Source organism: Mustelus asterias, chromosome 1, assembly GCF_964213995.1.
Source record: "Mustelus asterias chromosome 1, sMusAst1.hap1.1, whole genome shotgun sequence".
Taxonomy (NCBI): domain Eukaryota; kingdom Metazoa; phylum Chordata; class Chondrichthyes; order Carcharhiniformes; family Triakidae; genus Mustelus; species Mustelus asterias.
Genome location: NC_135801.1, coordinates 30,591,610 through 30,605,949, shown reverse-complemented (window position 1 = coordinate 30,605,949; position 14,340 = coordinate 30,591,610). Strand labels below are relative to the sequence as shown.

At 40.5% G+C, this 14,340-nt stretch overlaps 1 protein-coding gene across 7 annotated transcripts in view; it reads right to left on the bottom strand.

The window, feature by feature from the left end:
- Positions 1 to 14,340, bottom strand: part of gab1 (GRB2-associated binding protein 1) — a 218,534-nt gene that overhangs the window by 20,367 nt on the left and 183,827 nt on the right. For all 7 annotated transcript variants that reach the window (XM_078210911.1, XM_078210920.1, XM_078210938.1 and 4 more), the window contains 3 exons: positions 12,414 to 13,021; positions 9,163 to 9,245; positions 6,366 to 6,669 (listed from right to left, as the gene is read on the bottom strand). In XM_078210911.1, the coding sequence (XP_078067037.1) occupies positions 6,366 to 6,669; positions 9,163 to 9,245; positions 12,414 to 13,021 (995 nt within the window). The remainder of the gene's footprint in view (positions 1 to 6,365; positions 6,670 to 9,162; positions 9,246 to 12,413; positions 13,022 to 14,340) is intronic.

The following is a 14,340-nucleotide window of genomic DNA, read 5'->3' as shown; positions in this document are numbered from 1 at the left end:
AGGGAAAGACCAAAGGGACCAAGATTCCTCCTAATAGGGAAGATTAAATAACGAAAGGGATGATGGTGCCAGGCAAAAGGGGATGGTAAAGGGATAGGCAAAGGAAGAAAAGATGTGTCTGGAGGATTTGTAAATGAGAAGGGCAGAATCATCACTAACAGTTGATATATAGAAAAAGGATTATAATCAAAAATTGTTGAAACCAATATTCAGTCCAGAAGGTTGTATTTATCTCTCTTCACAGATGCTGCCTGACCAGCACTTTGTTTTCACTTCAGATTTCCAGCATCTGCAGTATTTTGCTTTTGTACTAATCTTGGGTGGGTACAGTGGTCAGAGGAGGTTCTGTTGGGGATGATAAAGAATCACCCTGCCCTTCTTTTTCTACCATTCTGAAGAGACCTCCACAACATTCTGGTCCACTCTTCAATCACTTGTACTTTTTTAATATTGTATACACTATTCAGTGTTCACAATCATCTACATTGTAGAGATCAAACACACATTGGGTGGGTGACCACTTTGCACAACACCTCCACTCAGCCTAAAAGTGTGACCTAAGCTTCCAGGTGCCTATCATTTTAATACTCCGCTCTGACCTCTCATCTTGACCTCTTGCACTGTTCCAAAGAAGCTGGAGGAGCAGCACCTCACCTATGGATCAGACACTTTGCAGCCTTCCAGGTTCAATATTGAGTTCAACAATTTCAGATAATAACCACTGCCCCATTTTTATACATTGGCTACTGAAGAAGATTCTGCTCTTATCATTTATAGCTCTCCTGGACCCAGCTGCAGTTTCTTTACCATCCCCCTTGTATCACCGTCATTTAATCACACCTGTCTTCATGCCTATCAGAGGCCTTCACTTCTGTTCCTTTCCTCACTCCCCCTTTGCCTGACTCTATACTTGCCTAAATCCTGTTATATCTCCAACTCTTTCCAATTCTGACAAAAGATCAGTGAACTGAAATGTTTCTCTCTCCACAGATGCTGTCTTACCACCTGAGTTTTCTGTTTTGACTTTGGACAGGGTCAGGTTTGGCTATGATGTTCTCCATGGCCAAATAGGATGTTGACACCAGCCATTCTGAATGACATCAACATTAGCCATTTAGGCGAAGCAGCAGATATTTATGGGATTGCATAGCTATATAGGGAATGGATATCTCACGAGAAATCTGGAAAAGTTGGTACGAGAAAGCAAACAACTCTGCAATGAATTGAAAATGCAACAGTGTAAACTGATCTACAGTGTCGTACAAGGCTACACTTCCTTCACACACGTCAGGGATGTTAACTCAACTTATCAAATCCTTGATTAATGCTGTTGGTCTACTCTACAGATTGATTAAAAAACACAATTTACACATTTTACACGTGCATTAGCATGCACAATGTGTATAATTTCTTACAACTTTCAGCATAATGAAGGAAAAGTTTTACGGTATAACTGAACTGATGTCTATGTCAGCCTGCATCCCAATGTGCATCAGGTTAACAGCCAGTTGGTTTCTTTGTCAAAGTCAATTCTAAACTTACAAGGTTGACAAGTTATAGTGACAGCAGTCATTCTGGCCAATTTCAGAATACTTTGGATACTGACTTGCTATTCCATTGTTCTACGATACTTCAAAAGTTGCTGCTGAAATGTGTGTGCATTAATACACAAGTTTTGTACAAAACTAATCAGAATAAGTACTCCATGGTACTGAAATTAATCTGGATCAGTACTGTAAACAGTGAATGCAGTGTTCATGGAGCCAATTATTCTCTCTTGTCTTGCTAGAAGGAAAGCGAATTAAGATTATTCTGCAGAAATGCAAAGTGAAAGTACGTCATACCTCTCACTAATTTCCGCATGATGCAAGTGGAGTGGCTGCAATCTTACTGCAGGAAAGCAAAAGTGCTTCCCCATGATTTAGAAACTTACAGATTCCCCATATTTCTTACATATCAATTAACTTGGAACCAAATGTCATTTAGCTACAAGAGGGTGTTGCCACTAGCAATTGCTTCCAGCCCAAATGGTTCCGTGATCATGCTTCTGCCTTATCAATGGCAAGGCCCATGCGGTAAAGAAGCACTTTCTTTTGATCTCTCGTATATTTCTTGGGGTTGCTTTGGGATTTCTTCTAAGTTGAGGATGGTTTGGTGGTGAACTGCCTAGCAGGGACAGGCACAGGGACCTAATGATAATGATGCAATTTTGGTGAACTGTAGTAAATGAGAAGATTTATATTTGTTAGACATTTCCTCGGGGATTCTCCAGCTACACCACCATAATTATGGTGGACACCCTGTTTACATGCATAGTTCGGATTGTTGTTCAACCTCTGTTAAGCTACAATGGTGTACTGAGAAAAAGCCCAGAGGTAATTCCCAGTTATTATTTTTCATTAAATGTTTTATCATTTATGTCTCAGTCAACAATTCAGAGTATGTATATTTGCTGCCAATTCTTTTCAAGTCCTTTAAAAGCCCTCTTGCTCCAAGCATTTTGGATTTTGTCACCTCCTCACTCATTCTGTTACCAAGGGTAATGCGGTTTTAGCTGGTGTGAACGATCAGTTCAGGACCATCTTCTCATTGATGTTTCTTCCCCAGAAGTAAAAAGCTGGTCACTTTCTCCAATAACCTGCCCACTCTCAGAAATTTGCAGTCGGTAGGAGATAAATCACACAGTAACCTTGATCCCACTGCACGTCGTCATGAATTTATTGCCTTTCTCAGAGGGCTGAATATTCTTTTTTGTTTCCTCTAATTAAAGTCAGTAGCATCAGTAGTGATTGACACACACATTTTATCTCGGCTTGGCAAGAATCCAGCCCAGAATGAGGGAGGAAATTCTTTGCTCTCCATTGGTTGTGAGGATCTATGTGAAACATGTTTGGTGAGTCTCTCATATTTTCCAGTGGGTCTCCTGAACAGAACTGGCAACTGATTGGTACAGAATGAGAAAATGATTAAATGGTTAGTGTGGATATGGGGGAAAAAAAACACCCGTGCAACTGAGAGCACTCTTTTGAGTTTGAGATTAAAGTGCATTGTTGTGACAGTGGAAAGAGCTTTCCACTGCATTGGCCCAAGCAACATACTTGACCAGAGAATGGCTGAATCCACTGAGTATCCCAAATGGAAATGTTTAATTTCCTAGCTCTACACAAACCAGATTGTCACAGAATAACAGTGTAACATCCAAAAGCTTCACAGAATTCATGGGGGCTGTATTCAGACAAAGTATATTCTCTTTCCTTGACAAATACAAACAAAAAAAAGCAAAAATCAAAAACTCGCCTCCTTATTAAAAGCAGGAACAAATCAACCTACAAAACTTCCTGAAAATAGTTGTTCACATATTATGTCAGGATGAACTCTCAATGGTTGAAAACCTACTTTAAAATGGAAAAGAAATCTATTACATTTCCCCAACAATGCTTTCATATCTCTACAATAAAAACATCTCCTCTGCAGTTAAAAATGAAACATGACAATCTGAACCTGCAGTGTTACGGGGAAGTTTGCCTGTAAGTGCTATCGATTCCACTTAGCAACTGCATTTCAGGAGGCAAAGATCAGCACAAATACACATCTTTGCTAACCACAACACATATACACCTAATTGATACAACTCATCCCCGTGGAAAAATGCCATTAGAAATTATATATATATACACACACTTTTTTTTAAAAAAAGCAGCCATACTACACAGTAGGAATTTGTAAACTAAATTGTGTATCTGACATAGTCTGGTCCCTATTAGAAAACAATCACTACCTAGGAAATCTAGACCTCACACTGGCTGGCTGGCAATATCTTAAGCAATACCAATCCATCTGAGGTTGCTATTTTCTCTCAATCATCTGCATAGACTTCAGCTAAATTTGAAGGGAATATGGTCGATGGGGAAAGGAAAATTTCTCAGTTTTAACAAACCTCACAGAATTTATATAATCCTGAGAAAATGTGATTGCTCTGAAATGAACTGTACTCATGAACCTTCTTCCCCCCCTCACCCCGCCAACACCTTCAAGTTTAACACAGGCATCTAATAACCCACATGTTTCTCATTATTATTTAACAACATTGCTGAAACACTTCCAATTTACGACAAAACATTTCTGAACCCAAACCCAAGAGTCACAATATCAATAAACCACAAGTACCAGATTTAATAACAGTGTAAAATAACAAATTTTCAGCGTCTTTCAATCCTTGTGGAACCCTCAAGTCACTGACTGTTGTGGACTAGGCATTTCTCAATATATCAAATATGGTCACAAACCATCTCTCAACATACGTTCCGAGCAAAATTCAAGAACCATTCTACTTGGAATTTTGTCTCATAACAGTATCTGACAATTTATCTGACATTTGAAACAAATTTTAAGCGCCCTAACACTATTCCATAAAAAGATTGCTTTCTGTCACTGCAGCTGTAATTCAAACTCAGTGACAGTAAAGGCAAACTTGCTTTCAATTTACAAGCTTAGTTTCAATCTAAAGTGAAGCTACTGGGTTGGAATACTATACCCTTATAAGGGTACATCATCCCTCAAAGGGTGGTGGTGATGTACCACCTACATTCTGTAATCACCAGTACCAGATCAGTCTCACAATCTGAATAGCTTGGATGTTGCGAGATAAGGAGCATTGATTGCATAGAAGCAGAGGACAAAGAAAAGAAAGTGGGTGGGAAAAAAAGTATTGTAAGCAGATTATTCAGGTAATGTTCTTCAAAGTTTAACATGCATATATTGTCACTAGGATCTTCATGAAAGATAATAAATCACATTTCTGCTGTGGTCTACTTGATTGTGTAAACCACCCCACAAAACAATTATAGGTTCTGTTTTTCCAAACTTGGGCAGTGTTCAAAGAGCATTTGGAGCTGTAAAGCTTGAGGGCCAAGTTTTGAGCTGGGAACAATGTGAGATGCCAAACTTTCATGCAAGAAATAATGTGGTTTTCTGCCCCGTCCCTACAATTACCGGCACCAAGAAGCCAAATGTGCCTAGTGACAACAGTGACGCAAGAAACTTCAATCCACTTCCTAATGAAACGTTAAAAATACTTTTTATACATTACTTAAAATGCAGGTGATGTTAAAATTAACCCAAAATCTTAGAAGCGAATGCAATGTGATGTTTGAGTATAAACTCAGCTAGTAGCAACCTCCACCAGAAATAGCTGAACAATAAAAGCATTTTGCAGCAAGGCCCAGGTACAAGAGCACATCAAAGTTATAAAAACAGACAGCATATACAATAACATTCCAAATACAAATCAAAACATTTTAGCATTTCACCATTTCTAAAACAGCAGTAGAATGAGTCAAAATAATTAATTTACTAACTGAAAATGAATGATTCAGGTGTTTTCATGTAATAATGTCAATTAAAAGATATTTTCAACCAAAACTGCGAATTGTCCGATCTAACTAACATGAAACTTTTGTGTTAGGTTTGGCTGGATAATAGCACAAACTTGGAAAGTAAACTCTGAAAAGTAGCAATGGCTCTGACAGAAGGATAAAAATCCATTCAACATACATCTGTTTATGGTGTAGAGAAAGTCTGCTTCACAGTTGAAAGCAATTTAATGCTAACAAACCAAAAGCATTCAAGACTGCAGATGACCTTGTGACACCATTATTTTCCACACAAACTAGACCAGGCCTTTCTCATGAACAGTGGTACTGGAAAAGGCTATTGTTATTAAAGTAATAACTCTTTTTGAATTTGGAAGATTCTTCAAGCATATTTTTCAATTTTATTACACTGATATGTAAAATTAATTAAAATTAATATGCAAAACTCAGCTCTCTTCCGACTTTTTTTAATAGTTGTAGATGCCGTAAATATCTTTAAAAATTGTCAATAATCTAATTGGTTTTGCAGGAAGTAAGCAGCTTCTGAACAAACTTTCCTTCTTTTTCGCCAAATTGTGCAGTGAACACTTCCATTTTAAAATCTTACACTTCAAATGAAAATCATAGACACGTCACATTCTTCCAAATTAACAGCAAACATTTCATAATTATTTTAGCTTGAATGTTCAAATAAAATATTTCTACTTGTTCAAATGTTTTCAGTGAATCACAAAATATTAAAATAATACTCAATAGGGTCTTTTAAGAGACTCCTGGATGAGTACATGGGACTTAATAGGATGGAGGATTATAGGTAGGCCTAAAAGGTAGGGATATGTTCAGCACAACTTGTGGGGCCGAAGGGCCTCTTTTGTGCTGTAGTTTTCTATGTTTCTATGATACATCACCTTGACATATTTTTAACACGAGATTAAACCACAGTAATCATGAATAAACTGAAACAAGTGAAAGGCAGTACAGATCTACACTTGCCTTTCCTGTCAGGTTTAAGGTTCCTGTCCACTGGTGGTGGCTGGCAATCAGCAGTCGGTACTGGCCTCCTGGGAGGAGTTTTTGGGCTTACTCTGAAACCCATGTGTGCTGGAGGTGGTACCTGCATTCCCAGTCCAGGGAAATCAAAAGGACCAGGTGTCATAGCTACATAATTCGTGTCCTGAATTGGTTCAGCGTGGCTGATTGACTGCAGGCGTGGTGGAGAGTTGGCATCCATGGGTACGTAGTTCTGGTCAGCTTCTTCATTACACAAACTTGCCAGCGGCAGCATATCCTTCCTTTGCTTAAAATTGAAGGGAAAAAAGTTGCAATTCAAAAAGAAAGTTCATTCAAATTGCTCAATTTACTCTTTAAAAAAAAAAGGACAGCATTCCTCTTAATATCAGCTTGCCAAATGGCAGCATTCTCACCTCAGAATCAGAAGGTCCTCGGTTCAAACCTCACTACAGGTTTGAGCACATATGCTAGACCAACTTTCAATGGTACTGAAGTTGTTCTGCATTGTCGGAGATATGAAATCAATAAGGTCCCACTGCACTATTCAAAGAGGAGTCTTCAACCAGCTTCCTAAAATAGATCAACTGGCCATTTGTTCTATTGCTGTTTGTGTCAGAACTTGCAATGTGAAACTTGGTTGTTACGTTTGCCAAAATTATAACAAGACTACTCCTCAGAAGCTATTCATTGGCTGCAAAGTACTTTCAGATGTCTCAAGGACATAAAGGACACCAGAGGCTACATTTCAACTCATTAAGTGGGTGGGTTTTGAAGGAATTAAAATCTCATCCTACACATTTTCACTTATTCAGACCGGTATAGTTCAGTACCATATCAATCTTCGGGTACTAACTGAAATATTGGGGGATACCCTGCCCTGGTAATGAGCCTGGAGGGAGAAAAATTGCCATGGGGTTACAGGCCATTTAAAAGGCCTCCACTCCCCGATCCTTTTTTGTAAATTCATTCTTGAGATGTGGGTATTCCTTGTCGGGGCAACATTTAACACCAATCCCGAGATGCAGTGGTAATGGTGGGCCGCCTTGAGCTGCTGAAATCCATGTGGAAGGTGTTCTTACAATACTGTTAGGTAGGGAGATTCAGGATTTTGACCCAGGGAGGTTGGAGGAATGGTGACATATACAGGGGCAGCATGTGACTTACAGTGGAATTTGAAGATGGGGGTATCCCATACACCTGCTGCCCTTGTCCTTCAAGGTGGTGGTGGTGGTCACTGTTTGGGAGGTGCTGCAGGGGAGTATCAGCAAGTTGTAATCTTAAATAATACATTATGCAGCCACGATACATCATGGACTTATTGTACTTCCATTCTGCTATATCTAGGCTGTCCAACCTTTTCACTCGGCAGGGTGGGGGGATACAGAGACTGTTTGTCTGGCTCACTCCAAATCTCTTGATGCTTAGTCACTCACACACGCTCACTGGGAGAGTAGGTGTGTTTGTGCCTTAGTATGTGGAGGTAAGAATGAGTAAGAAACCGGGGTGGGGGGGGGGGGGGGGTTGCTGAGCGGGCCATGAGTTGGACAGGCCTGTGCTACACCTATGGTCTCAACTTTCCTTTGGGAATTAATTTGCAACTCTGACTTGATGACAGGAGTTAAATGGCCAAATGTACCACAAACACTTCAGTACTCCACTGGAGTGTAAGTGTAGATTTTTGTGCTCAAGCCCTGGAGTGGGCTCAGAACATTGTGGCTCAGAGGCGAGAATGCTACCAACTGAGCCATGGTTACACATTTTTTCTGGAATTACTCAATAAATATCTCTTCTGCAAATACTGTATTTGGTAATGACTATTCCAGGACATATAAATGTGAGGTGATTCATTTTGGTAGGACAAATTTAAATGTGGATTACAGGGTCAAAGGTAGGGTTCTGAAGACTGTGGAGGAACAGAGAGATCTTGGGGTCCATATCCACAGATCTCTAAAGGTTGCCAGTCAAGTGGATAGAGCTGTGAAGAAGGCCTATAGTGTGTTAGCTTTTATTAACAGGGGGTTGGAGTTTAAGAGCCGTGGGGTTATGCTGCAACTGTACAGGACCTTGGTGAGACCACATTTGGAATATTGTGTGCAGTTCTGGTCACCTCACTATAGGAAGGATGTGGAAGCGCTGGAAGGAGTGCAGAGGAGATTTACCAGGATGCTGCCTGGTTTGGAGGGTAGGTCATATGAGGAAAGGTTGAGGGAGCTAGGGCTGTTCTCTCTGGAGCGGAGGAGGCTGAGGGGAGACTTAATAGAGGTGTATAAAATGATGAAGGGGATAGATAGAGTGAACGTTCAAAGACTATTTCCTCGGGTGGATGGAGCTATTACAAGGGGGCATAACTATAGGGTTCGTGGTGGGAGATACAGGACGGATATCAGAGGTAGGTTCTTTACGCAGAGAGTGGTTGGGGTGTGGAATGGACTGCCTGCAGTGATAGTGGAGTCAGACACTTTAGAAACATTTAAGCGGTTATTGGATAGGCACATGGAGCACACCAGGATGATAGGGAGTGGGATAGCTTGATCTTGGTTTCAGATAAAGCTCGGCACAACATCGTGGGCCGAAGGGCCTGTTCTGTGCTGTACTGTTCTATGTTCTATGTTCTATATATGATTTGCTTATTTTGGTTATTTTAATACTACCCCATTGTGCCTTACAATGTACACTGAAAACGTATGTTGTTACACTTTGAAACCAGAGGGTTAAGAACTCATCCTAAATAAATGCAGCCTTGTGATGACTTGCGTTAAAATAAGTAAAACACACTTACTAGGTAACTACTAAACCCTTCCCCAAGATCGACCGAATTTGAAAATGTTCTTGGAATATCGTAGCTATCTTGAGGACCACAGTCTGTAAAAGAAAGAGTTTCAAGACTGAGGTTACTAAAATCAAAATGGGAAGAAAGTAGGACACTAACAGCAGAAAATGTTCGATCCAACGTTCAAAAATATCTAATTTGCTGAAAACTGAAATGAAACCAATGGTTTAAATTACAACAGCTTTTGGTGTCGATTCCCTCTCAAAATGGCAGTCAAGGTCACTTACTAATATTACAACAGTTCTGTCCATCACAATTGCACAGATCTTTAAGACTTTGAAGCTTGAGGGTACTGTATGCTTAAAAGCATTTGTTTCTCTATAATTGGTTGATGTCTAAGGTGGATCTTTTATACCGATATAGGGTGATGTGCTGTATTTTGACAGTAACTCAAAAGAACAGCTTTATAGCCATAAAGAAATGGATTACAAATATGTATTAAAATTAATTGCACAGAAGTTACTTAATGTCAGGGTTTTACTGCGGCCTGCGCTTCCTTTTAATTTCATTCTTTATTGCACTCAACCAGACCTTCCAAAACAGAAAACTCGCTCCAATACTGACCTGAAATAAAATAGAAATGGCAGCAATTTTCTATTTACGAAGTGAAAATGTTCAAAAGATTTGAGAGCAATGAGTGAGTCAGCGCATGGATACAGTCACTGCATGCTGTAAATCCAGTTTATAGCAGAAACTAATCATGTGCCAAGTTCTCCATCAAAGGAGGAGTAACAGTGCCTCATCAGAGAGGAGAGTCTAGTTATGCATGCTTCCTACTCTCTAGTTACAGCAGCAGCAGAATGCTGTATACTTTTAGCTGGAGGGGATTGCATGGTATGAGCTAATCAGGAGAATACCTTTACTGACAGTAAAGTTAACTGATGCCACATTTCCCAAGGCTGATATATATACTTTTTTCATTATTGTAATGTAATGACATCTGGGTGTCCTTGTTCATGAGTCACTAAAAGTTAGCATGCAGGTGCAGCAAAGCAATTAAGGCGGCAAATTGTATGTTGGCCTTCGTTGCAAGAGGATTTGAGTACAGATGTCTTGCTGCAGCTCTATAGAGCCTTGCTGAGGCCTCACTTGGAGCACTGTGTTCAGTTTTGGTCCCTTTATCTTAGGAGGGATATACTTGCCATAGAGGAAATGCAATGCAGATTCATCAGATTAATCCCTGGGATGGCGGGATTGTTTTATGGGGAGAGATTGAGGAGACTGAGACTGTAAGCTCTAGAGTTTCGAAGAATGAGGGCTGACTTCATTGAAATGTACAACATTCTTACAAGGTGTGACAGGGTAAATGTAGATAGGCTGTTTCCCCCAGCCGGTGAGTCTAAAACCAGTAACATAATCTCAAGGATAAGGGACAAGTCATTTAAGACTGAGGGGAGAAGGAATTTCTTCACTTGGAGGGTGGTGAATCTTAGGAATTCTCTACCCCAGAGGGTTGTTGAAGCTCAATCATTGAGCATATTTAAGAAAGAGATCAATAGTAAATATATCAAGGGACATGGAGGTAGTGCAGGAAAGTAGCATTAAGGTGGATGATCAACCATGATCTAATTGAATGGTGGGGCAGGTTTTACAGACTGAACGGTCTACTCCAGTTCCTATATATGTGCATAATATTTTGAAATCATTATTCCAACCTGTAACCAATGCAAATTGAAAACCTTACCCAATTTAGGTTGAATTTAATGATTTCATAAATGGGAACAGGAAGGTAAAAAGCTTGAAAGGGGAAAAGCTGGCATATAATCTGACTGTTGCAGCTTTCTTATTGAATTCAATCATTTTTAAGGCAATAACGTAACACAAATGAATGGAAGGGCTGCCAATCCTTACGGAGTCAACACCCACACTCGGCAACTAAACCTCGAGCAGTTGTCACCCAAACACAAATCAAAGCTCCTGTCCAACCTGAAAAACTTTCCTTTAATGTGCACCGAGGTATTAACAGATTTTTAAATAAATTATTACATGCAAATAATGAAGTTAAAACAAAATGTTGGGGTAAGAGAATATTTTGCATTGTAAGTACTTCCCATCATTCTTATTTAATAGCAATTAATGGCTGTACATGGGTACACACCTGGCTGGCTTGGCTCCAGAATATAGGTGGCAGAAGTATCTGAAACTTTAGGCAGGGTAATGAGGATGTTGCTAGTAAAAGACAATTAGAAATCAAGCAAAACTGAAGAAAGCAAACATCCGTACATAAGCACGGCTGCCCGGGGCTCTATCCCATTCATTAGAACTCTAGAACTGCGCGACAGGAATATTATATATTATGTGATACAATTGAGACAACCATCACATGGTTCCCTGTTCCACAGAATCGACACTTGTGCTGGGAGCATTAGAGGCCCTGGGCAACATGCGCTGAAGTTGCTAATGGACAAGCTCAGACACGTGCTAGACTCAATGACTTACAGATCCCTCCTCAGAAACTGAAAAAAAATCTGTACGTGTTAGAAGTAATGTCATGACAGTCAGTGGCATTTCTGAAACAGGCTTGGTGGCCATCAATTTATTTTGTACAGCAGAGTACACATTAACAATGAAAGCAAATTCCTCCCCTTTCTAACCTTTACAAAAATTATACATGGACTATGAAAATAGGCTTATAATGAAAAAGGTGCATCCTTTCAATGTCACTAAATATTATTTCAGAGTCAAGTTTCTGGACAAGTATGGGCTTGCCAATGTGAATTCACTTTTTTGGCTTCATGGCTTGTCCTTTAGGGGGACAACTCCACATTTTTGGAAAATGTTGTTTTCTCAAACACATTTCCTACCATTCCTCATTTAAAAGCTATTGATTAGATAAAATTCCACAGGTTCCTACTCGACTCACGAACCTCAGCAGCAATTGTTGTTAAATTATTCAACCATGGAGAGAACCATATTCCTGTCCTCACCTCACCCACACACCCCCACACACACACCCCCACTCTGCAGGAGGGGGGCACTGCACAGCAAATCAGAACAAAAAGCTACTTTGCTTTTCCCCTCATTAACCCAGGAGCAGCAGCGAGACCAACTGTAACAGTTTTATTACAATCACAGAAGTAATCAGATATCTCAACACTGCCTAGCAATTGAACCCGGAGCCTCCATGGTCTTTATGACTCAGTGGAGAAACAAGAGAGATCAGAGAAAGTACGGTTACTTACTCAAGCCACTGAACTGACCTTTTCTTAGCCAATGGCCTTCCACAGTGCCAATGGTATTGCTTCGAAGAGTTTTGCCTGATGTAGGAATGCTGTAATTAGTATCGGCCTCTGAGGATGAGCGTGGTACACAATAGGTGTCCACGGGGGAACGGTCATGAGATAGAGAAGGTTTTGGTGGGCGAGGTGGAGGAACATCTGGTATAGGTTCCAACTTTGAGCAACTTTGACTTAGGGTCCCCTCTCCGGAAGGTCGTGGAATCTGATAAGTACCTCCTGGCGTGGGAGGAATGTCATAACAGACAGACATCTGTCTCATTTGATTTTCTATACCAGATATCCGTGAGGGTGTATTAAATACATATAAATCTCCTTCAGTGTCAGCAACCGATGGAGAGCAAGTTCCAGCAATTATGTCTTGGGAAAAACTCCTTGGCAGGTTGTAAAGACTTGAATCTGTCGACGTGGACGTAGCTCTGGGTGGGGGAGAATCATAAAAACTTTGTTGTGAAAAGAAACCATTCATAGCCTGTTTAGTTGCAGGAGGTGCTGGGGGTTTGTGAGAAGGTACATTGTCATTGCAGTCAGTTTCTGACGAGGTGGACTTGGTCAAAGAGTCTGCATGCAACCTGAAAAACAAAACAGAAGACTCTCAAAAACTGTTTCCCACATTAGTATCATTAACAAATGTAGAAAAGTGACAAGTGCAAATCCAGTCAGCAATTGGCTGCGTTCAGTGAAAACTGATTGGATGGAGGCAATCTAGCAACCCCAACTTTTCTTTTAGGCAATCTGTGGATTAGAACACTTAGCTGTACTTTTACATTTATTGCAAAAAGGAAAACAGAAAGCATGCCGTCAGTGAGGCCTGCTGATCTCACTTGCTTCTAATTTAACCAATAATGAAAGAAAGGGTAGGGCTGCTATAAGTACACACATTAAATAATCACTTGAATCAGCAGGCAAGAGAAAGTAAATCCACTGGAATGCAAACATGCGGACAAGAAATTTTACATTTCAACTACAAATCAAATTTCAGTGCTTTATTTAACACACAATTTTCACCCCCATGGAAACCTATTGGGACTCTGCCCTCCATAAACCTTAACTTATCCAAAGCTCTGCATATCTTACATGGCATCAAGTCCCGCTCATCCATTACCCTGGTCTTCACCAATTTATATTGAATTCTGCTTCCCCATGCCACAAATTTAAAATTCTCGCCCTAGTTATTAAAAGAAAAACACATTACTTTGGGCGGCACGGCAGCACAGTGGTTAGCACTGCTGCTTCACAGCTCCAGGGACCTGGGTTCGATTCCCGGCTTGGGTCACTGTCTGGGTGGAGTTTGCACATTCTCCTCGTGTCTGCGTGGGTTTCCTCCGGGTGCTCCGGTTTCCTCCCACAGTCTAAAGATGTGCGGGTTAGGTTGATTGGCCAGCTAAAAAAATTGCCCTTAGTGTCCCGAGATGTGTAGGTTAGAGGGATTAGTGGGTAAATATGTAGGGATATGGGGGTAGGGCCTGGGTGGGATTGTGGTCGGTGCAGACTCGATGGGCCGAATGGCCTCTTTCTGTACTGTAGGGTTTCTATGTTTCTATGACATTACCTATACAGATTACACACTTCTCAATAAATGTGAATAAAACTTGGTAACAATGCTAGTTTCTGAACAATTTCCATATATGACTGAGAGCGCTGTTGGAGAGGTTTTGTGGCACAGTGGGTACCGTCCCTGCCTCTGAACCAGAAGCTCTTGATTCAAGTCCAACTCCAAGACTTGATGGCTGAGGTGTGTCCATTATACGTCTAAACAGGTTAAGTATCCATTTTAAATCTTTCCAGAAGATGCAAATGACAGATAGTAAAAATGGGAGACATTTCTGGTCAGCCAAGTGATGGAAAGAAAATTGGAGCCTCTACCATCACTATTCATGGCTCTGGGCTA